Source organism: Muntiacus reevesi, chromosome 3 (genome assembly GCF_963930625.1).
Source record: "Muntiacus reevesi chromosome 3, mMunRee1.1, whole genome shotgun sequence".
NCBI classification, from domain to species: Eukaryota; Metazoa; Chordata; class Mammalia; order Artiodactyla; family Cervidae; genus Muntiacus; species Muntiacus reevesi.
Window position 1 is genome coordinate 70062333 of NC_089251.1, and position 27004 is coordinate 70089336.

A 27004-nucleotide genomic window follows, 5' to 3' on the forward strand; every position below is an offset into this window, starting at 1 on the left:
CCACTGTTTCCCCATCTATTTGCCATGAAGTGATGGGACTGGATGCCATGATCTTAGTTTTCTGAATGTTGAGCTTTAAGCCAACTTCTTCACTCTCTTCTCTCACTTTCATCAAGAAGCTCTTTAGTTCTTCTTCACTTTCTCTCATAAGGGTGGTGTCATCTGCATATGAGGTTATTGATATTTCTCCCAGCAATCTTAATTCCAGCTTGTGCTTCTTCTAGCCCTGCGTTTCTCACGATGTGCTCTGCATATAAGTTAAATAAGCAGGGTGACAGTATACTGCCTTGACGTACTCCTTTTCCTATTTGGAACCAGTCTGTTGTTCCATGTCCTATTCTAGCTGTTGCTTCCTGACCATCGATGTTGGCAAAAGTGAGCACTAGCATGTATATGGAATCTAGAATGATGGTACTGATGAACTATTTCCAGGGCAGCAATGGAGACACAAAGAGAACAGACTTGTGGACACAGTGCAAGAAAGAGGGTAGGACAAATTGAGAGAGTAGATTGGGAACATACTTTACCATATGTAAAGTGGATAGTCAGTGGGAGTTTGCTATATGATGCAAAATTTTTTTTTTATTTTCTCAGGTTTATTGAGGTATACCTGACAAATAAAATTATATATGTTTAAGGTGTACAGTGTGATTGGATTTAATATATACATGCATTGTGAAATGATTATCATGATCAAGTTAATCAACATATCCATTACCTCACATAGTTATCTTTTGTGTGTGTGATAAGATCTACTGTGCTATCAAATTTCAAGTATATAAGGTTGTATTATTATCTATAGTCATCATGCTATATCTTAGATTCCCACAACTTAATTCATTTTGTATCTTTATCTTTATATATCCAACCCTCAGACCAGTGCATAGAACCTAGTTGAAACAACATGCATTATTTTAGATATCATCTGTTGATGAATGGGTTTTCTGAGGTTCTGGGATGTCTTGCTCTAGTATCTAGTACCTTCAATGCAAGTCAGAAACAGCCATAATACATGTTCACATTGACATAAACTGTTGGCCAAGGGTCCTGCTCACATTTCCAAGCCTCTCACCTGTTCTACCTGCAGGTTGCATGTTACTCTTGCCTGAAGTCTCTTCTTCTCAGATGGATTTAAATGCAAACAGGTTAGTGATACTACGATATGACCCAGTAACAGGTCAGTCTCAATACTGTTACATGATGTGGGTGGGGATGGAGAAGCACTTGAAGTTCCCTCTAGTTGTAAAGCTTTTGGGTGAAGAAAGGCAATGCGGCAACTTTAAGAGGCCAGAATTTGCAGTCAGATAAACTTTAAGGCTTTAATCTTGACTTGCAGTTTATTAGCTTGATTACTTTGAATGACCACCTTAGCTTCTAAATGCTTGACTGTAAAACAAAGATAACAGTACCTACAACAAAAGCATCTGTGATAGTTAAAAGAGATAGTGTATGTGAATTGCTTAGCATAGTGCCTGGCCCTTCTAGGATCTCCTGACCATCCACCTCCCTATGGGGGTAAAGCCCAGGGATTAGGAGGCACTTATTCAGTTGATATATTTGTTGAGCACCCCCTGTATACCAGGCTGTATTCTAGGTGCTGGGATAAATCATTGAACAAAACAGACAGAAACTCCAGTCCTAATGGAACAATTCTTTTCTTTAATATAAAGTAAATTTTATAAGCACATTGTATCCTTTAAACCTCCAATCTTATTAAAATGGAAACTTAATTTAGGATGAAATCAAAGCAAAACCAAATATAAATGATGGTTATAATTGATTGTAAGATGTTAGTCAAGGGGCAGACTAGCTTTCAGAGATTGAAATCTGTTGTAGATTTTTTAAAGTTGTAGATTCAGAAAAAAAAAGAAAAAGAATGAAAGCCATAATTCATTTTATTTAAAGAATAAACCACTAATATTTCTTAATAAAAATATATATGAATATATAATTTCTAATATTCAAAAATATATCCCCAAATGTTTCATATTTACAGAAGTATGTTTACTTCTTAAATTTTAAGACTTCTAAGTCCTTTTAAAATTACAAAATCTTCAATAATTTGTCACACAATGATTTTTAAATAGTTCATTTTATCAAACTCATCCCCAAACTGTATGTCAATATGCTGTATACTCCCTCCTCAAAACAGATTTTTAAGCTTCTTGAATGAAAAATAACTTACTTTCTTTTAAAAGGACATTTATTATCCTATACATTCAAATAAATGGATCAGATAATAGGCTTATCAAATAATCATTCAAGAGAAACTATGCATATTAAACATAAGGAAGCCCTTTGTAATGGGTAAATGTAAGAGTGTCCAGCAAAATGGAAAAAATAGTTTACTACATCAAAAAATGTACCCTGCAAAGGAACAATTGTTTGTATATCTGTTTACAGTGCAATGGAATCCTGAATCAATGTATTATTGATGCATTTAGCATTTGTCCTTCTTGATGGAAGCACAGAGCCATATCTCATGCCATCCTGTATGTGCATGATGTATAAGTGGTAAGAGAGATGGAGGTCTGGGAAAAGGTCAAGAGTGCTGAGGCTGAGTGGTAAAGAGAGGCAAGCAGATGCTTCCTGCCACTACCTTCCCTGATTAATCCACCTGAAGCTATCTTTTGAGCTTCTGGCTCATTCTTCAATTATCTATTGCTTGCCCAGTGTAAAAGGCACTGTAAGAAGCTATGCCGTGACTTGAATCGTGTGAAATGACACGTCCTGCTCTCAAGAAGCCTGTGCTGTGTGTGCTCAGTCGCTCAGTCGTGTCCCACTCTCTGTGACCTCGTGGGCTGTAGCCCGCTGGGCTCCTCTGTCCGTGGGGATTCTCCAGGCAATTCTACTGGAGCAGGTTGCTATGCCCTCCTCCAGAACATCTTCCCAAACCAGGGATCAAACCCAGGTCTCCCACATTGCAGGCAGATTCTTTACTGACTGAGGCACAATTCTGAAAGAAGAAAGCTTTTCACAATTGGGCAGTGCATGGGTATTGAGGGCTCGTATTGAAGAAAGCACTTTTACTAGTGTGATTAAAGAAGAGGTGATGTTAACTCTGGAATTGGGCAAAATGCCATGGAGCACGGCAGAAAGGGAGCAGCAGCAAAGGCTCAGAAACAGGAGGGTGATGAGGCTATAGAGACAATAGCGAAATGAGTAGGGAGGAACTTCCAAAGAGTCAGTGTTTGTGAAGGATGCTGCCAAGATAATTACCAGGAAATGCAAGTGGAGTGCAAAAGTGGCATTTATATTTCTAGAGGACATTTTCTTTTTAAAATTAAATTAAATTTTTGTAAATAAAATTTGGCTCTGCTCGGTCTTCGTTGCTGCGTGTGGACTTTTTCTAGTTGCAGTGAGTGGGGTGGCGGGCTATTCTCTAGCTGTGGTGTGCAGGCTTCTCATTGTGGTTGCTTCTTTTGTTGCAGAGTGAGGGCTCTAGAATGTACAGGTTTCAGTACTTGTGGGGCACAGGCTTAGTTGCGTCGTGGCACGTGGGATTTTCCCAAACCAGGGAGCAAACCCCAGCCACCTACGTTGGCAGGCAGATTCTTAACTGCTGGACCACCAAGGAAGTCCTAGAAGACATTTTCAATAAGAATAATTTAGATTATTTTTCTTCCCATTACATACTTGTGCTCTCTAAAAAATAAATACAGTGAATGTATTTCTAGCAAGTTAAGACTTTTGCATTTATACTTAAAAGATTCGTGTTTGTGTCCTGGTTTGAGGATTACCACGAAGTTAGGTCATTCTTCCTTCTAAAGTGGATACACCCACCTGCTCTTTCCTCAACTTAGGCTCTTTTGAGGTTGAATCAAAGGTGTGAATGATTTCTGGGCCCTGGGATGCTAATGTAGGTTTTATATTATAGGGTAAAATTAAGTAAAATGAAGATCCGGACTAAGCAATTGCACATTGAATCAATACAAAGGCAACAAACAACAGAAATGAAAGACTAAGACTTGCTGAGTACATTGCGATGGAAAATGTAGTTATGTTTATCTTTATTCACAAACTAATTACACATTCTAAAAGCCTCTCTGGAGGGTGGAGAAGGAGACTCCTGTCTACTTGCCAATTTACTGTCATCTGAGATGTGGCTGTAGTTCATTGTGACTGTATAGAAGAGGAAATCCAATAACATGCTTTACTACTCCTGGTTCTGTCACTAAGGGCTTCAATAAACTCTACAGCCTCTTTCTCTCTCAACTGAGGATAATAATAGCCCGGAGCTGTTGTAAGGGTCAACAGATTATCCTTGTGATTAAAGGAAGATGAGAATTTCAAGTGTAAAAGTGTTTAAAAAAAAAAAGCCATTCTTTTTTTTTTTCCTCTTTTTGAGGGCAGAACATAGAACTCTTACATTATGTCTATCCTCCAGTTCAGACTGAGCCCCAGCGATAGGAAGCAGAGACGCCCACCACTTTTCCAGAAGAAAAGGGCTTTACAGTTCCACATTTGCCTTGTAGCACCAGTAGCAACACCAGTCATTTAAGAACTGTGTATCATAAGTGTGGCATCTCTCTGGGCCCTGGGGAAGCTCCTGAATAAACAAAACAATGACTATTCCTGCCCCAAATCACATTCCACTATGGGAGACAAGGCAGCAAGTATTTAAGCTTAAGTGATTATATATTATATTAGGAATTGTGTAAGTTTGAAGGAGAAAAAAAAGGCAAGGTTAGACCAAGTGTGGGTGATACTGGAACAAAGATTAGGAGGGTAGGGGGAAAGCAGTATGAATGTCTGGAAGAATAATCCAGACATAGGAAAGAACCAGTGAAAGGTGGCAATCTTGGGAATTGCCTGGCTTGTTAAAGAGTCAGCGGGTTGGTGGTTATGGCTGTAGCACAGTGGGAGCCACTGAAGATGAGCTCACAGATGTAAGAGTGGGGTTAGATTATATAGTTATGGCATTCTGAGGACTTTGGCTTTCATTCAGAAAGCCAGGAAGTTTGTGAGAGGGCTGTTGTTTTTGTTTCTGAAATTTTTAATGGGGTAGGGAAATGCTCATATCATGTTCAGTAGGGAAAGCAAGATACAAAACTAACGTACAGTATTAATATTGTTTATTTCTTCTTCTTCTTTTTTTTTTTTGTTTGTGATGCAGAGCATGCAGGCTCTTTTTTTGAAAATATTTATTTATTTATTTGGCTGCTTGGGTCCTAGTTACAGCACCTGGGATCTTTGATCTTTGTAGTGGCACGTGTGAATCTGTAGTTGTGGCATGTGAACTCTTAATTGTGGCAGGTTCTTTACCACTGCACCACCAGGGAGGAGGGCAGTACCTTCCCATTTCCTTATATCAATAATTAGATTGAAAAATGGTTCAAGTTTAATTTCACAGTTATATGTCAGTTTATCCTTAAATAATAGCTGGTTTAAGAATTATTTTTTCCTCTTTCTCCTCTCTTCTGCTCTTGTGTATTTTTCCCTGTATAAGACATATAATATAAAAAAGAAATGTCAAAATATACTACTACAAAGTAAAATGATATATACCAGCTGTATTTAGGTACTGGGTAGGTGAGTCATGATGTCCTCGCTTTCAAAGTTCCAAAGTCCTAGTTCTCTTATGTTCTCTTTCTTTCTCCTGCTCTCTTAAAACAAAAATGAAAGTGACAGCCAAAACAACTGTTCTTCATTCATAGGTATTTTGTTCCCAACAAGATGCCAAGATGTAACTCTTAAACTAAGTCATACTAGCCCCAGCAAAGCTTTTAGTAAATACTTTTCAATTCAGTTTAAATGTCATTTTCCATCCAAATGAGAACGGAATCCTTATCAGACTACACTGGTTCAGATTTATATATCAGAATGTCTCTAAACACATCCTGATAGACAAGCATATATTCATCCCTCTACATTGCAGGCTAGAACAAATCTGGGTTCCAGAAACAATTGTTTTGGTATATGGATAGAGTGATTTGAAAGGCAAATAAAAATGCATCAGATGAAGTTTTTGATTCTTTACCAATGCCTGAAAAAAGGTTATTATTTTCTTCTGAAAAAGAAGGAAATGAAAGAAAAAATAAAGAAAATAAAGAGAACTGTATCTCTTCCCAATGTTTGCTACTCTCTAAAAGAAAAATACAAATAAAACTAATCCAATTTAACAATTTAGTCGTAATCCATTAAGTGTTTTTCTTGAGCTGGCGAAGCCATCTCAAGACAATCCCAGTTTTCCAAACCTTCTGTTTTGCATCAAGGTCTGATGTGTTTTTCCCAGGTTGCAAAGGATTTGAATTTGACCTTTCTTGCTCTTGTGTTCCTTGCTTTTGTTCTCCTGTTTCCCCGGGTTCACTTGGTTGTACAGTGTGAAATGAATAATAACTTTTGTTTAAGCATCATTTGAACCTTTGTGTGGAGTCACCCTATTGGCTACTGCTTAGGTAGGAAGGTGAAAAAGTCTGAAGGAAAGAAAGGGGGGAGGCGATTGTGTGGAGCTACTTGTCTGCTTTGACAGCAGTCATTATGTCACAAAGAAATCGGAAGGAAACAGAAGAGGCAGGTGGGGAAGGTAGTGATGACATTGGGTTCTAAACTGAAAGTGTTTCCAATCAAATGACTTTACATTATCCATGAGGCAGTAGTAGAGCAGGACAGTCTGATCATCTGATCAACATATTTACTTAAAATTAAAATTTTGGTGTAATAATGCTTTAAGTATTTATACATAAATCAAGGTAAACTTGAACTTCTCTATACTATTTATGTGGAAATTTTAAAAATTGGCTTCTCTGCCTCTTTTTCAAGTAGAAATGTGATCTCAGCAAGTTCACGGAGATAAATTGAGAATGAACTATAAGCTACAGGCATTTAGATATAGAACTTAACTAAATATTAGTGGGAATCAACATGAGGAAATGGATATAAAGGAAAAACGGGTCATAAAAACTTCAAATAATAATAAAAGAAAAGGAATTTAAAAATAGAAAAGAAAAAGAGCAGTCAGACAAAAATGAGAGATGGTCATAATCATAAACCATCAGGAAAATGCAAATTAAAGCCACTATGAGATACACCCAATGAGATGGCTATAATCAAAAAGACAGATTATTGGTAAAGATAAGGAGAAATTGGTATCCTTACACATTGCTGATGGTAATGTGAAACTTTGGAAAAATGACAGTTTCTTAAAATGTTAAACATAGATTTAACATGACTCAACAACTCCACTCCAGGTACCTATCCACGAGAAATAAAAACATGGCCACACAAAAAACCTCAAATGCCTGTTGACTGGTAAATGGATAACAAAAATGTAATATATCCATTCAGAGGAATACTGTTGTCTTCAGTATTGCTGGTGCTACAACATGGATGGATCTCAAAAGCAGTATGCTAAGTGAAAGCAGTTAGACATAAAGGCTACATTGTATGATTCCTAATTAACTGTCCAGAAAAGGCAAATCCATGGCAACAGAAAGATTAATGGTTGCCTGGGTTGACGTGGGGCAGGGACTGAGAATGACTGCAAATGAGCACGAGGTTTCTGTTTGGTGCAATGGAAATGTAAAATCAGACTGTGGTGATGGAGGCACAACATTGAAAGTTTTACAAAAGCTCATCAGATGGTGCATTTAAAATGAGTATATTTATGATGTATAAATTAAACCTCAAAAAATCCATTTAACATTTTTTAAAGATAATGAGACAAGACCGTGAACCCAGAAATATGGACGACAAAGATAGCTACATATTAAGGTAGAGGGAGATGATGAATTGTAGGCAAGATGCGTGAAAAATTAAAATGGAAAATTCATGGTGGCCTCTCTGATTTTATCAGGGAAGCCATTCAGTTGATGCCACCAGGGAAGCCCCATTCAGCTGATAGCCTAGTCTGCAGGTGTCTGCAGGGAAACCTGCCTTCACTCCAGACTGCAATACCTGTCCTGTGGCCACAGAGCAGCTCATAATTATCCTACAATAATCTGCTCATTTAAATGGGGTTTGTCATGCACAGACCATTAGGGTTTGTTGTTGCTGTTTCAGTGAAGCTTTGGGTTGACTGTTATGCAGGGTTTATATTTTAATAGGAGTTAATTAGAATCAGAAAAGTGCCCTTATTTGTTAAATTCCAGAGCCCCAGTACAAGCTGTACTAATCCTATCATTGTGAGCAATGGAAAAACTGAAGGGGTGAGATTAGGGAAGGAGGGAGAATGGAAGAGAATATGTTTTGCCAGCAGGTTCACACTCTTTCCTTTCATAGAGATAATTTCACTTTAGAAAAGCTCCCAAGGATGAAGAATCAACTTTAATTTTTCAATGTGGTCAAAAGGAATTCTCTACAGGAAAAAATTACTATGCACATGCACAACATATAGATCACTCATTTCAAATGAACTAAAAATGACATAAAATTACTTATTTTATTTAAAATAGAATTACTTTTTTTTTTTACCATGATCTAATTCCCAGGAATGACAGTATTAGGGGTCATTATTATGGATATTGCTTTATTATCAGTTATTGAAAGAAGCTGTGGTTAAAAGGTGTATTTTGAGTGCCAGGTAATAAAGTTTACTAAAATATAATTCACTAGCTATCAGAAACCATAGAAAAATGTGTTTCTGTTTCATAGTTTTTCTACCACTTAAGATTAATTCCAAAGTGTTGGCTAAAATGAGTTGTCAGTTACTTATTTTTATGCTTTTTTTCATCTTCAGATATTTAGGATCTTAAAATTTTACAGTGGAGCCAAAGATAACTTTGTACTTCTTGACTGACATTTTTGTTTCAAAAGTCAGCAGTTAGTTAAGAACACAGTGAGGGATTTTTAAAATAGACTATGAGAGACTGGTTTCCATTTGTTGTTCTGTTTTAATAGCTTGTATTAGCAAGTGTTTTATCACCCAAATTACAGTGAAGTGCAAAGAAAAATCCTAGGTTTCATTGTCTGGCATTTGTAAAGGCACCTGTTTTTCTGCTGGTTTGGGCATGCACATAATGAGCTCAGAGTGTTTGTTTTTCTGACCTCTGGAATAGAAAAGCAACCTGACATTAAAGACAGGGTAAAATACTGGGCTGCCACTTATAGTTTATCGGTGTGTTTGCTGTCACCTTAATTGTTTGGAAGCATTTTTATTTGATGTTTAAATTTCAGAGCAGGTTCTTATGAGGATCCAGGGAAGGAGAGCACAGAACCGGAAAATGAATCATCCTTTGAGAACTGTGTTGACATCTGCACAAAAACGGTGTGCTGCGTTATCACACAACGTCAGGAGCTGTACACTGCTTGCTCTTACTGAAATCATATTTTATCATTATATATGCGCTTTATATGCATATAAAGCAATGGCAAGACAGAGGCTTCACATTTAAGATCTTTTCTTATATCAGAACCACTTTCCTAACTACCATGTAGTTTAGTGGTTAAATTGTGTCTGACTCTTTGCAACCTGTGGACTGTACCCCACCAGGTTCCTCTGTTCATGAGATTTTCCAGGCACGTACACTGGAGTGGGTTGCCATGTCCTTCTCCAGGGGATCTTCCCGACCCAGGGATAGAAGCCAAGTCTCCTCATTAGCAGGTAGATTCTTTACCATCTGAGTCACCAGGGAAGTCCTCTAACTACCTTACAAAATAGCTTAAATAAAAACAGCAATCTTGCTAGTTATCACAGTAGATATTTACAGCTGTCCTTTGGTACCCATGCAGAATTGAGTCCAGGACCCCCTGTGGATACCAAAGTCTGCAGGTGCTCAAGTCCCTTAGAGACAATGGTGTATTCTGTATTTCACATCCACACACCTGGGGTACAGTGCACAATTGAGGCCGTTCTTCAAATTCCTCAGGAACAAGGGCATTTCTGACTGTAACTGGGAAAAATGGGAGAAAGAAACAGCTGCAGAATTAAAATAAATGCTACCAGTGTCTACCTTGTTTTACTGGTTTTAGACCATATGTGGCTATTAGACAATGAGAAGGTAGATGACCACAGCTAATTCATTTTTATACATTTTAAGGACAGAACAAGGGCAGCGATGACCTCTACAATTCATTCCCAGTCATTAAACCAGTCCCTAGTCAGAGAAAAATGTATTGTGTGCCAGGAAGAGCGCTAGGGCGTCGACAAAAATTCCTTGCCCTAAAAAAGAGTTATCTTCTGGTAACTGTCGTCTTTCTGGTATTTCTGGTGAATTTTAGAAGTAGCTGCTCAGATGCCATCCTTTAAGGCCCTGAGCATTTGCCATCTTGCCATCTCTCTTACCCTCCAAATCAGGGTCACGCAGAGGACAAGTCCAGGACAAATGATCTTGATCAGTGTGATAGGCAAAGTGAATTCCATTTGATAGAGGAGGATGCTCACAAACACGTTTAATGTGCGCAAATTTTGTCAGCCTAGGTAAAAACTTGACTCCAAAATAGGTACCTACTAAGGGATTTTCCCTGACAAAAGCCCATCAGAAGATACTTTCCAGTAATGATTTCATTTGTAGCTTCTCAGCATTTTTTCAATGGTTAAACATTGTTAACAAAAAAAAGCAGTGTGTGAAAAAGAAGAGGGTCTCTGTAGGAGGTTTTGTATTATGTCATTGTTGGCTATTGAGTCTCTGCAGAACCCAATATGGTTTGTCATCTCTTTGGCTTGTCTTGTAAAAGGGAGCTATTTATGTAAAATAATTCATGCACATGGCAAAATGAGTCTAAATGATTCATTTAATATTATTAACTTTTCCCTGGTTATAAAAAAAATGCTCATTACAGAAAATTTGGAAGACAAAATATACTTAAAGAAAAAAACCCACATTTTTATACAACACAGAAATGATAACATTCTAGTATATTTTCTTTCAAAAATTTATTTATATGTATATGTACATCATATAAATACTCCTATACATTATAATTATAATCCTGCAATTTATAATGCAATTTGTGTGTCTTAGCTTTATTTTGTTTAGTTTTATGTGGAGTATCTTCCTCCATCATTAGAATGTGAAAACATGATTTTTAATGTTGCAAAATATCCCATCCTAATGTTTTTCTATTATTTAACAGTTTTCAATAATTGAATGATTTTCTTGATTTTCAGGTCTGTAATGGATATCTAGTATACAAACTTTTTTTTCCTTAGATGTGTTATCTGTGAGCACAATTATTAGGATATGGGCAGAACTTTTCTTTGAGTCTTCAAATAAATTGTCGATTTATAATCCCTGCAGTTTATACCACTTTGCATTTCAACGGTTAGAATTTTATTGTTTTTGTTGTTCAGTTGCGTCCAACTCTTTGCGACCCCATGGACTGTAGCCTGCTGGGCTCATCTGTCCACAGGATTCGCCAGGCAAGAATACTGGATTGGGTTGTCATTTCCCACTCCCAAGGATCTTCCCAAACCAGGGATTGAACCTGTGTCTCCTGCACTGGCAGGTGGAATCTTTACCACTGAACCACCAGCAAAACCCCTGACGAGTATTACATACCATAAACTAAACACAAAGCCATTTCTAGTTTGTCTTTCCATGTATTTCACTGAATGTTTATAAAGTTGCATAATTTTTCATAGACTTATTAATCATTAATTTTGAATGTCATGGATTGTTTGTTCATGTTTTTTTACCTGTTTTCCTGTTGGAGGGCTAGGGATTTTTTCTGAACTGGTTTTACCAATGTTGAAAATATCATACGTTACACATATATTCCGAATACCCAGAGCAAGACATATGAGACTCTTAAAACTGGCTAATAAATGAAATAATTTCTATTTTTGGAAAAGTAGGTTACTATCTACAAGTTTCAACTCTTTTTCAAGTCAGTCTCCAGACAATGGCCTAGCAAACATGTCTAAAATTGATATGTGCTTGGTACATATGACTTGTTTCTTAGCAAGTAATTGTTGCTAAAGAGACTTCCTATTGCATAGATATGCTATAAAGTAATATTAAAACAGGAATCCCAGATTGAATAATATTCTTTCAAAGAATGTGATGCTTGACCTTGAATTGGTCTTTCACATGCTCATTAGAAATTTTCTTTTGATAAAAATATCGTATATTCATGTCTATAGTCTTTCTACCTTCCTACCTCCCTCCTTCTGTCTTCCTTCTCTTCTCCTCAGGAATCATATGCAACTAAAAGAAAAATTGTTTAACAAAGGGTATAAAATATGAAAGAGGTTAAAGGAGAGATGGCTCAAATGAGGCATTCTTGTGATTCTTGGTGATTCTGGAAATACGTGGCTAGTGGAACTGTTGCAGGAAGGGGGACCCCTACAAGGGCCTGAAACTGGACTCTTGTCTAACACTCAGAAATGAATTGTCCGAGGAGACACATGTGCTAACAAAGCAAGAGATTTTATTGGGAAAGGTGGAGAGCAGGAGGGTAAGGGAATCCAGGAGAACAGCTTTGCCATGTGGTTTTATGGTGATGGGATTAATTTCTGGGTTATCTTTAGCCAATCATTCTGACTCAGAGTCCTTCCTGGCAGTGCCTTGTTCAGCCAAGATGGATGCCAGAGAGAAGGATTCTGGGAGGTGGTCGGACATGGGGTGTCTCCTTTTGACCTGTCCTGAGCTCTTCCGGTTGGTGGTGGCTTATTAGTTCCATGTTCCTTACCAGGACCTGTTGTAAAACAACTCATGCAAATGGTTACTATGGTGCTTGGCCAGGGTGGGCGGTTTCAGTCAGTGTGCTTCCCCTAACAGGACAGGTCACAGAAAAAAAGAAAATAGAAGTATAGAGTCAGAAAGAAATACAACATTTGAGGAATCATAAGAAAACTGAATTTTTCATAGCTGAATAATTGAACCTAGTTTGTGTCACTAGTGTGAAAATAGATGGATGAGGTTTGACTCCCTTTTGTCCTCCCCTAGAAAGACCTCAGATCTGCAGCCAAAGAGCTGATTCTCCTCAGTCTGATCTCTCATATCACAGTGTGCTTATTGGAAAGCCATCTAAGGAATTTCAAACTTTCTAAATACAAAATGCCTCTTTTGACCAGCCAGGAGTCACCCTCATGACTAAACAAATCTGCCAATTCTAGAGTATCCCCTGCTTTGACTTGTCACTGATGCAGCATCTGGCAGGGACATAGTGCTACTGTTTGCAGGAAAGTTCAAGAATGTTCCAAAGGCTCCAGGTGGCTGATTTCAGTGTGAGAAGAAAGTCAGTCATCAGAATAGCTGCCTCCCACCTGTTTTGTCTTGATTCTTCTCTAAGACATCTTCACTCTCAACAGTTTCTAGAATTTGACAAGCAACATCTTCTTTTTCAGAAATTTCTAGACATTTCTGTAGACAACTAGAATGTTCCTTGCCATTTCTACCCGCCTTAATTCTTACTCTTTCATTGGGTCTTGGTCTGGAGTGTTCCTTTTCAGGGAATCTCTTTGTAAGTGCCTGTCGAATATCTGCCTTCAAGGCACATTTCAGTTTTCCTTCCTTGGTGGAGCTTTGAACAAATATAACTGAATGATTTGTTTAATGTGTGATTAGCACCTGCTTTTCCCTCTTAGAGAGACATGTAAATAAAAATCATTCCTGATTTCATATTCAACAAGTAGCTTTCCTTTAGCTCTGTAATCAAATTTGATTTTTAATTTTAAGCACAGTAGAGCTTCAAAGGGTCATAGATGATAATGACAAAAAGTGCCATTTACATTTTAAAATAGCTTATTTGGTTAGTGTTTCATTCTTGTGCTCATGTGCAAATGGCAAATTAAGTAATTATAAATAATTTAGTCAACACATGGTTATCAAGTGCCTCTGAGGTTCTGGGCACTGTGCAAGGCCCTGAGATCCAGTGGTAGACAACCATCAAGATAACAACAACCAAAGTCTCCTGCTGTCACTAAGCTCCCACTTTAGTGCACTTTTAGTGGGGGATATTAACATATAAATAAATTCATAACTTAAGTAGTGATAAATGCTCTATAGAAGAAAAATAAGCCCAGTGAAAGAAAAAGATGCAAGTGGTATTAATTCCGAAGGAAGTGCCTTGTTATTTTTGAAATAATTCTTGTGTTATTTATTTTTTCTTAGAAATGAAAATTAGAGACACTTTTCCATACAGCTTATAGAAAAACACTGCTCTCTGGGATGTGGTTTTGAGTGTTTATTTGGGATCATATTTGAAATATACCTGCATTTGACATGATTTTTCAACACCAAAATCAAGAAATGTATGTGATTATCATTTTATAAAGAAAAATGTATATTTAACAAACCTGTAGATGCTCTCTAGTATCCTAAATTGGCTTAAATTGCAGCATTTTTGTTCTCATACCTTGGTAGTGAAATTGCAAGAGGAAGGTGGCCATTTGCACTTTCAATGTAATTTTATGTCCCTCAGGGTTATTATTGGCAGGTAAATATCAAAGAATTATTTTCCCTCAACCTGGAGGATGGACTAATGGAGAGATTGAACTTAGAGGAAGGAATGTCCTCCAGTGAGTTAGTATAAGAGAATGTTATTCCATCTCATACGTTTATGAGACTAAAATTGATGTCCATCCATCAAGATGGTTTAGGCCTTAATTTCTGACTGCAGGGTCATGAGGGTTAGCCATCTGGGGGCTGGTTTTGTTTCCAATTAAATTGTTATTTGTTGCCCTTGTTGTTATTTTTTTTTAATAGTCTCCTCTGGAATTTGTAGGAGTTACTCCTTTATATAGATAGATTTTAAAATGTTATGGCTTGCTAATTATAAACATATGTGTATAAATCTAGTGAAATAAATGCCATTTTTATATTTGAAAGAGTAATAAAAAGAATAAATGTTTTTCTTAACAATTCAGTTACTTAACAAAATTAGAAGACTAAAAAAAGGCAATGCAAAAATGTTAATTGTATTTTCTCTCAAATCAGTATGTATATTAAATTAATGTAGGTATTTAAATCATTAGGATTTTTACCTGCATTAAGATTTTAGGAATATGAAAAGCTTATCCAAACACTACAAAATTCTAGCTTTGTGTAAAACCTACCTAAAAGATAATAAATCTTTCGAGAACAATACAAAATAGGGCCAAATAGGTGGAAATACAAACCATGTGTCCCTAGATTGGATGATTCAAGGTATAAATTAAATGACAGATTTAGGGCATTTTAACTCATAATCTCAATTTTGGGAGAGGAATTGGGGACTTGACAGATTGATTCTAAAGTTAATATGCAAGCATAGACATCTAATTTTTTTTTTTAGAAAGATAATTTGGGTAGTTTACCAACATGATCTTAAAAGATACTATGTAATGACTATAAGTAAAGAAACCTGGTTCTGTCACAGAAACAGATAAACATGTATATGGAGAAAAATGGGGTCTAGAAATGGATTAAGTATATATGGAATTTAGTATATGATAATCTGGTATTTAAAAATTGAGGAAGAATGTTTTATTTAATAGATAGTATTGAAAGAACTGATTATACACTTGGAAAATAAAGTAAAATTATGTTTCACTTAAGTATCATTCATATAAATAAACACTAAAGGAGTTGCATATTATAGAAACACTAGAGGAAAATATCTTTTTGATTTAAGAAGTAGGGCATGTTTTCTTAATCAAGAAATGAAAGCAGCTTGCCATGTAGTAAAACTCTGATGGAACTGATTTTATAAGATTAAGGAACAAACAGATGAAACTTGTATACAAGGAAAAGTGGATGACATATGTTGCCTGACACTGTGCTAATAATTTTACAAGCATCAACTCATTAACCACTGGGTGAATATTACTTTTACCCACATTTTGAATAGTAATTGGAGAATTATAATGTTTAAACAACTTGTCCCCATTCACAAAGCTAATAAGTGATGAAATGGTGATTTGGCTACTGTGATTCTGAAGTTTGGGCTTTTAACCACATCACTGGGAACAGAGTCAAAAGAAGATGTATTTAGGCACTGTGTTCATCTGCATTTAAATTTATTCTATCAGACAAGTTGGCATCCACATAGGATATTTAAAGAGGGTGTGTGTGCATGCTCAGTTGCTTCAGTCGTGTCTGACTCTTTGCGACTCTATGGACTATAGCCCTCCAGGCTCCTCTGTCTATGGGATTCTCCAGGTAAGAGTGCTGGAGTGGATTGCCATTTCCTTCTCCAAGAGATCTTCTCCACCCAGGAACCGAACCCACATCTCTTGCATCTCTTGCCTTACAGTCATGTTCTTTACCACTAGTGCCACCTGGGAAACCCTATTTAAGGAGTATCTTGGACTATTATTTCTTATATGTTCAATATAATAGTTTTAAACAATATAAAGTCTCTTCATAATATGATTTAATGGTGTTTAATGCAACTTACTAGATTATATCTCACAGTTCAATAGAATATATCATTGCTTTACTTCTTTGAATCATTAGGCTAACATCCTCTTTGGGAGATAGTGAAACGTAAACCCTTTTTACATGAAGTATCTTTCCTCACAAATGCTTATCTATTTGATAGAAAATAAGAATAAAAATATTTAGTGCCGGACCATCCATCTGTCTCCCCCCTTCTCTCAAACTAAACATGAGTAACTTTCCAAATGCTTAACTCTCCTTATTTTTAACATTGAAATTATCACCTTCACTTTAGATAGACTGCATTGTTCAAAACTATTATATTAATACTTGTAACAAAACTTATAGCAAAAGTATGAGGTGCAACTCTTGGCCCTAAGTCTGTGCCAATCAATAGTTCACAATTTAGTCTCAGCTGGATATTCCTGATAAAAATTTCAGGACTATCTCTTTCCATTGTCAAAGCCTTTTGCAATTCACACGTAACCAAATTTTCTCACTTTTTTTGCCATTCTTCTTCATGTCATCTTAGTTCTAATCAAATTTAATTAATTGTTTGACTTCTCACCTCAAAATATTAACTCATTTTCATTCCCTCACCAGAAGTGCTGCTCCCCAAAGTTCCTAAATTTCAAATGTGTCATCCTTCAAGAAGTCATTCATGTTTTGCCTTCTATATGAAATGTATCTCAACACTGGAAATAACCTCTTCTTTTGCATGCTTCTGGCTTCTAATATACTTTGTATCCTCTTTGCATTTTAAACATCTTGTAAGATAAATACCTAATTCAGCATTGTTTCCTTCAAAACAATTAATACAGTGCCTCACACATAGTAGGCCTTTAATATGTTTCCATAAGTGATGATTTAATTAATTCCTTGAGACTTCCATGATTTATTTTGCAAACACGTTCTCAAATGTGGCCTAAGTTTTCAGGCTTTGAAATGCAGCAATTAAGAAAAAGAAATCTATTTCACCCTAAATATTTTATTTAGTCCTTTATATACGTACATACAGATCTTGATTCATGGAAACATTTCTTTGAAAATCTTTACAATTGCAAACATATACAGGCATATTATGTATAAAGAGGAAGTGTGGTTTTTAGAGAGCAGAACAGACAGCATCAAGAGGGGACAGACAGATGCAGGAGCTCATCGCTGTCAGGAAGGTCTCTGCAGGCAACACCTGCAGTGGCATCCTAAGTGCTTTGAAGGCATGGAGTGGTTATTCTGCTGAATAACTGAATATCCACAGAGCCAAGGTCCGTGACCTTGAGCACAGCAGATCTTTTCTGCTGAATATGATCTTATTCCAAGTGAAGTCAAATTATTCTTCCCAGTCGCCAAGAAAACCTCAAAGCTTTCAAAGCACTTTGCCCTGAGAGGTGCCTCAAACCTTCTAGGGCAGCCCACAGGACGCGAGGACCACAGAGTGCACTTGAACTGCTTGGAAGCATAAAACTTTCCACTTTGAACAGAATTCAGATGCGTCTAGGTTGTATGCCAAGTATAAAAAGGACCCTGACCTGAAGTAGGAAAGGCTGAAGGGCTGCTTCTGTGTCTTCCTCAAATAGGAGCTAGAAGAATAAAGCGTTTGTGTCAGTGGAGAGGCTCACAGGTCTGACAGAGCCACGGACATTCCATCCTGACCCATCGGCCCACTCTTTCATTTTATCCCCTTTCTGCATTCAGAGTGTGCTTTTTAATTAGACCAGCAAGAAGCAGCAAATGAGGGAAATGAGGAAAAAGCTCTTTGTCTTCAAGTTGAAATACATGTAAAGAAAACACAAGCAGGGATTTATTAAAAGGCTTTTGTGAGGAGGCTTTTAGTCAGCATTTCACTTGGTTAAAATCCCGAGCGATTGTTTATTATGGCACAGCAGCAAGGGAAGAGAAATCAGTGCTTTGTGCATTTGTCTATTAGGAGAAGGAAGAGGAGCCTTAGATGCTTCAAATTTCCGCCTGTGGTGTACCGAGGTGTCACCTGTTAAAGAAAGACAGGCCTGCCAAGGAGAGTTGCTGGTGGATGGGTGTGGGCTCCTCTTGTTAACTGTTTCAGAACCAGCTTGTGCGCTGCAGCTTTCTTTCTTTATCCACTTTAATCCCAGCACTTCTTCCCATGGCTTTCTCCTCAGAGTAGAACATCCTTGTTTTTAGCATCCACCATGAGATATTTAGCTGCCATAGACATTTCATCGACTTTGGGTGTTATTCTGACCAGCAAATAGGGCACCTTTCAAGACAGAATGTTTGCCTTCTTTGAACTTTGGCATTAAATTTTACCAAAAATACATAAACATTATATATGTATATAATGAGGGTTTTGGGGACTGGCTAAAATTTTTTATTAAAAGAAAACTGCAAACAGTTGAATTCAGCTACTTGGGAGTTTCTATGTGTTTGGGCAAATGTGATTGCCTGAATTGGTAGTACAACTCTTCATTGCTTCTTAGATGATTTTCCTTCAGGAAGGAAAGGAACCCATCAGCATCTGAATGGGTTGATGATCCATGCTTGTGCTTTTACATAAAGACTGGCCCTTTTAAAGAAAACTGTGGTTTAAAATCAGATGCTTGCAAAGGTTAGTCTGATAATGTACATCAAAGGAAAGAGAGGACATGCACTTGTGTTGCCATTTTGTGAAATAAAGTATGCCAACTACTTATTAGTTACTCAAGCAAAATGCAGACGTAAAGCAATACTATACACAGGCAGATCATATCCAAAGAATAAATTATAACTTAAAGAGCTGCCATGTTTTGTCACATTATTATAACTAAATTAGTGCATTTATAAAGGAACTCTTATTACACGTTAAATGTGTAGGTCATATCTTTCTAAACCCATGATTCCCTTCCATGTTGATACATTTGAATCATCTGGGAAACTTCTAAAAGTGCCCATACCCAGGGCACTCACTGAGCCAATTCAATGAGGGTATAGAGGTGGGGGTCTGGAACTGAGGCAATAATATTTTCTAAGGCTCTTTAGATGGTTTCGTTGTGATGTCAAGTTGAAAACCACTGTGAACATTAAACATTTCATCAAATAACCTCAGTCTGATATACCTAATTAGTCACTGATTCAATTCTTGTCAATATAGTTATATATATTCAATTTATGTTTATTTTTTATTGAAAACAGATACAGATTTTCCCCCCACATTATTGGCAATACTATCAATTTAAAATAAAATGCACTGTCTGTTTTTAAGTGGCAATATTTGCATGTTTAAGTCAATGACTTTCATTATAATACTATAAATCAAAATAACCTGCAGAATTAAAATTTTGATGTTGAGAAGCTTAACATAATTAGTGCAAACACGGTAAGATAGTCAAGATGATTACTTCACTTTGAGATTATAGCTGAGAAAAAATATTGGTACTCTTAACTGGCAACTTGAAAGCTATAAAGCTAAAATTTTACATATGTTGTCTTGGAGTTAGGAAAACTAGTTATCTGAAAAAGAGATTAAGTCAGGATTGAATGTCATGTTGAAAGAGCCAGACTGTCCTATATTCTTCAAAATGAATATTTTCTTCCCTCTGATACTGTGAAGATGTTCCATTCACACCTATTTAAAACAGCATTAGAAATGCAGCAGAATCTGGTATAAAGACCACAGGATTCAGTCAGAGATCCATAGTCCGGTCTGAGATATTCACAAGCTACATACTTCGTGCCAAGTCTTTTAAATTCTCTGGGCCTTGGTTTTCTTAACTGTAGAGTGAAAAGGCTGAATGTTTTTTTATTTTGATTAATTTAATGTAGTTTTTAATTGGAGGATAATTACTTACACTATTGTGACGGTTTCTGTCATATATTAACATGAATCAGCCGTAGGTACACATGTGTCCCTTCCCTCCTGAACCTCCCTTCCACCTCCCTCCCCGTCCCACCCTCCAGGTTGTCACAGGCTTGGGGTTATCTGCATCATACAGAGAACTCCTACTCGCTATCTATTTTACATATGGTAATGGGTATGTTTCAATGCTACTCTGTCAAACCAGCCCACTCTCTCCTTCCCCCACTGTGTTCCAAAGTCCGTCCTTTATGTCTGCATCTCCTTTGCTGACCTGAAAATAGGGTTATCAGTACCATATTTTGAGATTCCACATACAGTCCATCCTAAAGGAGATCAGTCCTGGGTGTTCATTGGAAGGACTGATGCTGAAGCTGAAACTCCAATACTTTGGCCACCTCATGCGAAGAGATGACCCATTGGAAAAGACCCTGATACTAGGAAGGATTGGGGGCAGGAGGAGAAGGGGACGACAGAGGATGAGATGGTTGGATAGCATCACCGACTCGATGGACATGAGTTTGAGTAAACTCCGGAAGTTGATGATGGACAGGAAGGCCTGGAGTGCTGCGATTCATGGGGTCGCAAAGAGTCGGACACGACTGAGCGACTGAACTGAACTGAACTGATGTATGAATTAATATACAGTATTTGTCTTTCTCTTCCTGACTTATCCTCTGTATAATAGGCTGTTAGGTTCATCTACCTTATTAGAACTGACTCAAATGTGTTCCTTTTTATAGCTGAGTAATATTCCATTGTGTGTATGTATCACAACTTCTTTACCAATTCATCTATCAATGGACATCTAGGTAGTTTTCATATCCTAGCTATTGTGAATAGCGCTGCAATAAACCTCGGGGTACATGTGTCTTTTTCAGTTATGGTTTCCTCAGAATATATGGTCAGTAGTGGGATTGCTGGGTCATTTGGTAGTTTAATTCCTAGTTTTTAAAGGAATTTCCATGCTGTTCTCCATAGTGTTGTATCAATTCCCATTCCTACTAATAGTGCAGTAACGTTCCCTTTTCTCAACACCCTCTCCAGCATTTACTCTCTGTAGACTTTTTGTTAATGACCATGCTGACAGGTGTGAGATACCTCATTGTAGTTTTGTAAATCAGTGTTTTTCAAATTTGAGTGGTGAACCTTTTTGAAATCAATTTAGATCAATTACCATTTCTAGGTAAAAACAATACAAGAGTGCATTGCAAGTACAAAGTCTATATAGAGGATGTGAATCCTGAGTACCTAGGAAGAAATTTTCAAGACTTTGAATTACAAGATCTCTTTAACTTTTATGGTTTACTAATTGTTCATGAGAAGGGCATGTAATGCAGGGAAATGAGGCATAGGCAACTTATTTCAAGCATAGTATCTAAAATATATCCACATATTCTTGTCATACAATGTCACGGTCAGTGATCTTTAGAAAGAAAAGACTTGTTTCAATAGCGTGTTTGGTTTACTCACAACAGGTAGAAAAGGTGAAAAAAAGTATGTAAAATTACAGCTTGTGAATGTGGAAATATGTCTTATCCTTGAGACCGGAGAATGCTCTCTGCGAGAAGTGAACAGATGCATTGTGAATTACAGATGCCGATTTAAGAGGTGGTATTATTCAGTCTGGCCAGAATGTTCTCTCATCAGTCAAATGACTTCCAAGCTAAAAGTGAGAATGTGCTCTGCTTTTTGATTGCTTCATTTATATTTCATCTATGTTATTCTACATTTTGTGCTTACTGTTGGGAAATGGGTTCTTTCGATGGAGAGTAAGGGAAGGGACGGCCCAGTAATTTACAAAAAAACATTGAGTTTCAAGCTTAATTTGTTACTGGAAATAAGTGCAAAGTAAGAAATAATAATAATAAAGTATCAGAAGTACTACTCCAAATCTTATTAAAATATGACTCAAGGAAGTAGGTGCTAGAAATATACTTCTTTTTCTTATTATTTTTTAGTGAGGTGTAGTTGTTGTACAGTATTATGTGTTTCAGGTATACAACATCGTGACTCACAATGTTTAAAGATCATACTCCACTTATTGTTATGAAATACTGGCTATATTTCCCAGGTGATTCTGATGACCAGCCCTGTTTGGGATCAGCTGGTCTAGAGACTCAGATTCTCATCCCTGCTTCATCTGTGCCTAGCTATAGATGCCAGAGAAAAATCTCATAACCTATATAGGTCTCCTTTTTCCTGTACTAAAATTTACATTTATGTGACTCACTGAGATTTCTGATGAAGTTTCACTGTTAATCACAAAGCAGCCAGTGTCCATATTTTAAAAATTGGAGCCTAAGACATATTTTATATTGTAGGTGGCACTAAAAAGGTAATTATAATAATTTCTACATTCTAGGAAGTTTGCTCTTTTAATATTAGATCCCAGTACCGACTTGTTGACAATGTCAGGTATTAACCAAGGAGACTGTTCTCTTATAATAATTCCCACACGTGCCCCTGTTTTGTAATCCTGCCTGTTTTCCCGCTCCAATCATAAAAATCTGAACTGGGAATAACTATTTCTGACCAATGCAAGCCGGACCAATCAAATTTTATCCCCTTTGGGGAATTCAGAGCTCAAGTGAAATCACTTGGAGACTGGGGTTCACTGTTGTTGAGTTATATGAGTGATACAACCTCATGGGAGACCAGAACCTGTGAGGAGCTTAGGTCTTCCCCATGTTTCTTCCCTACCAGAACTTCACGGTTCAGCAATCCCTTCTATTCTGTAAACCACTTCCAAATTCTTTTCAATAAATTCAGTATATTTGCATTAGGCTAGAGCCCTGCTGGTATTGGGAAAGAAATAAAGACCTAAGAAATCTATTGAACAGAATAACTTCTCTCCTGTGTATCTAGAAAGGTACTAGTTTTGTACCATTCTTGGGAGACTTGAGAAAATAGTATTCAAAGCAGACAAGAAACCTAGTTTGAGAAATGCTGAGCTTGACAGTGTTGATTTATGATGCTTTCAATACAGCTATGATAGATGGGTGTGGGGAAGTTATGGAATAATCACTATATAATTAATAATCATAATTCCAAAATCATTATATCATTAATCCTTATTTTTTAAAAATCTGAAGGTGTGACATGGCAACATCATGATAGTCATTGTACTGTTGTCAACTCAGAGTCGATTACATATGTGACCGTGGTCATGTAGCACAAACCATTAAGAGGGGAAACTGAACCCAGGGTTCCTAATTCCAAACTAATCCACTGGAAAGCATTAGTCGTTGTTGAGTGGAAAACACTATTCTTTGTTGATATATCCTTTCATACATTCATTAGAATTCATTAGAATTAGAATTCATTAGAATGTATACATGGTCCTGAATTGATTCATATAAACTCATGGTAAAATATTATCCTCTTCTTAAAATGTTTTATTATTCTAGGCATTTTATTTATATGGAAAAGTGCCTTTAATTTGGGAGAAAAAAGTTTCATCAAATACATTCTTTTAACACCCCAGCATATATTGAACCGGAAAGTCTGTTTAAGGTATTTGTTTCTGGACAAGGAAGAAAAGTGAGCAGAATAGAAAGTGCTTCTGATGGAGTGTGAACAGAACACTTTCAGTGTGGCTTTATTTTTCTTAAATTTTTAAGTCCTTACAGTCTAAGAGGAAAAGTATCTCTAGAAGCTGAGATAGATAGAAGGGTTGCTTTGGAAAGTTCTTTGTAAAAGTAGCATCATCAGAAGACTTTAAAGACATTTTAACTCTAGCTTGTTATGTGATTTTGACAGCAGGAAAGCAGTAGTAGAATTTGGCGCAAAGTTGAGCCTCAGTAAATGTTTATTGAATGAATCAGTGAAACAGTGACTCAATAGATCGAGAATGTTATAGGGCCATAAAATTTTAAAATTGAAAGAATCACTGGAGATCACTTAGGCCAGCTATGTCACTTTGCCTGGGAGGAAAATGAGCCCCAGTGAGGCTAAATGGGGTGACCAAAGGGACAGAGAGCTGAAGGTATGAGTCGAAACCAGGGCTCAACTCTCCTGATCTTTACTATGACGTTTTGTTTTGTTTTTTTCTTAGAGAATGAAAAATGAAAGTTAAAAAAAGCACAAAAACCTCATGAAATCATTTGAAAGTCATCCAGGTTTAAACTTCTTTAAAAGAATAAGTCATCAATAGAAAAACATATTTTTTCTGCCTTTATGCTATTCCTTCCATCTCTTTTTTACAGCATGAACCTGAATTAACCAACAATTTCCTAGAATTAGGGTATTGGCCAAAATGATATGCTAGTTATTAAATTATTAGGTAAAAAGCTGATTTAAAAAAAACTACTGGACAGTCTTTTAAAATATGATATTTACTTTTGTAATGGGATTCCCTGGTGGCTCAGACGGAGACAGTAGAGAATCTGCCTGTAAGGCAGGATACCTGGGTTCAATCCCTGGGTTGGGAAGATCACCTGGAGAAGGGAATGGCTACCCACTCCAGTATCGTTGCCTGGAGATTTCCATGGACAGAGGAGCCTGGCAGGCTATAGTTCATGGGCTCACGGAGTCAGTAATAGTAGCGATAACCAGTAATGATAGCGATAACCAACAGCTGATTGCTCACTATATGCCAGGCAATATAAAGCATACTTCTTTATATTCACAACAGAATGTTGAGGATAAGTTTTTTGCATAGAATTGTTGATCAAAGCCCCTTGAAACAGAATTTAAGTAACCTCTACTCTAAAGAAAAATCTCTAAACACTGGTCACTTACCAACCTCAGTACTTAGTAGAAGACAGCAAAAATGATCTTTTGACAACCTCAAACACAATTCCTGCCTGCCTACCTCCCACCTTCCTTATCTACCCAAGCATTAGAAGTGAGTGAGTGGACAGAAGAATCAGTAGATAGTAGGCCTCATGAAAATATACCGTCCAAGGAGAGTCTGCTTCCTTTGCCCGAGGTAATAGAGACAAGAGATTACTATAGAAGCTTGTCTGCATTCTAGATTTCTGATGCATGACAGTGTCTGCATCAAACTTGCTGACCTGCCTTTGCCTTACTGAGGAGAAAGGGAACTGGCAGGATGGAAAGAGACAAAGGAAGATAGCTTGCACTCTCAACATCTGGTGTAGCCAGGATGCCTAAGATTCTGTGCGTCATGCAGACACTCTACTTTAGTCTGGAGCTTGAACCATCTGGCCAGTATTACTCACAAGAAGGCCACTTGCTGGTCTGTGGGGCCAGGGGATCACAGGAGCCAGATGCAATGTGTTGGAACCAGAGGATGAAGCAAGTTGGGCCAGATAAATCAATTCCATCCCCACTTCTCTGTCTGTCTCATTATGTTTGGAAAATGCAGTGATGAGGTCCTAAAGTGCACTTGAGTCTGCCATTTCAAGGGCATTAGAGGTCAGGGAGGGTGAACCAAAGAAGCAGGTACAAGCAATAGAAGGAGACTGCAACAATGGCCTCTGTCTTGTTCTCTTCCTCTCGTCAACTCCATCCCAATATACTGGAAGGGCCAGGTTTTAAGGCAGGTGGTAAAAAGATGTTTGTGGTTACACCACATCCTCCCTTTGTTCCTCAGCTCAGACTGTGAATTAAGGGATGAAATTTATATCATATCTGAGGTGAAAGTTATCAAGTAGCCTGAGTCTTTAATAACCAAAAGATCAGAGATTTAGTAAGTCTGTCCAGGATGTTATTAAGAGATGGGGAAATGAAGTGACAGTGCGTATATGTTTAAAATCAGTGACTGAGGAAATATAATGAATGCATAAATAAATATCCTTTCATGTTTATATACTATGAGTATATCCTTTGGATTTTGATTCTAATAAATATATTACACATGTGTTATATTACTTAAGTCTCACAACTAACCATCATTTATATAGCTCCTATGCCTCCACTCACTGATCAGAAAACAGATTTTTTAAATGAGTGATTATTATTTAAGTACTCACAATGTGAGAGTGGGATTCAAACCCAGTTGTATATGACTCTATAGCCCCCATTCCTATGATCTATAGCTTTATAACTATCAATCTCATTGCTGTCACATTCATACATATCCAGAATCCAATCTCTACATAGAAGTCAGACTTAACTTTTTTAAATGCAGATCAAATCTGCACTTTTCAACCTGCAATACTCCAATGACTGTCCATTGTACATGGAATAAAATTTTAAAAAAAAATTTTGACCATAATGATGCCTGAATGGATTATTAATCTCCCTCTCAATTTGAACTTCATTACTAGGCTTTACGTTTGTGACTTTTTGGATTCAATATTCTTTGCCTTAAGATCAAAGACACACCATGGGTTTCCAGTATCCCTTCTCCCGGTGCAAAATGTGGTACTCTAAAATTCAAGTGTTCTTGGACTTCCCTGGTGGCACAGTGGGTAAGTATCTGCCTGCCAATGCATGGAACATGGGTTCAATCCCTGGTCCGGGAGGATTTCACAAGCAGTGGAACAACTTAGCCCATGTGCCACAACTGTTGAACCTGCACTCCTGAGCCTCCAAGCCACACCTGCTGAGACTGCGTACCACAATTGCTGAAGCCCACACACCTAGAAGCTGTGCCCCCCAATAAGAGAAGCTTCCACAATGGGTAGCCCTTGCACTGCAACAAAGAGTAGCCCCCTCTCACCACAACTAAAGAAAGTCCTCTCAAAGCAACAAAGACCCAGCAGAGTCAAAAATAAATACATAAAATAAAATCCAAGTGTTTTTAGTTTATACTGATCAGTATAAATGTGTGAGTGTGTGCTAAGTTGCTTCACTTGTGTCTGACTTTGTGATTCTATGGACTATAGCCTGCCAGGCTTCTCTTTCCGTGGGATCCTCCAGGCAATAATACTAGAATGGGTTGCCTCCATAGTATAATGAGGAATAGTATAAATGAGGGATGTTTATATATATATATATATATATATATGTTTAAATACAGGATATCTATAAATCTGCTATAAAC

General features: G+C 37.2%; 1 protein-coding gene across 18 annotated transcripts in view; it reads left to right on the forward strand.

Moving 5' to 3' along the window:
* Positions 1 to 27004, forward strand: part of NRXN1 (neurexin 1) — a 1155776-nt gene that overhangs the window by 397064 nt on the left and 731708 nt on the right. The window contains exon 6 of one of the 18 annotated variants that reach the window (XM_065927345.1): positions 5009 to 5025. The exons of the other annotated variants lie outside the window; for them this stretch is intronic. Within the exon in view, the coding sequence (XP_065783417.1) occupies positions 5009 to 5025 (17 nt within the window). The remainder of the gene's footprint in view (positions 1 to 5008; positions 5026 to 27004) is intronic. 18 annotated transcript variants of the gene reach the window in all.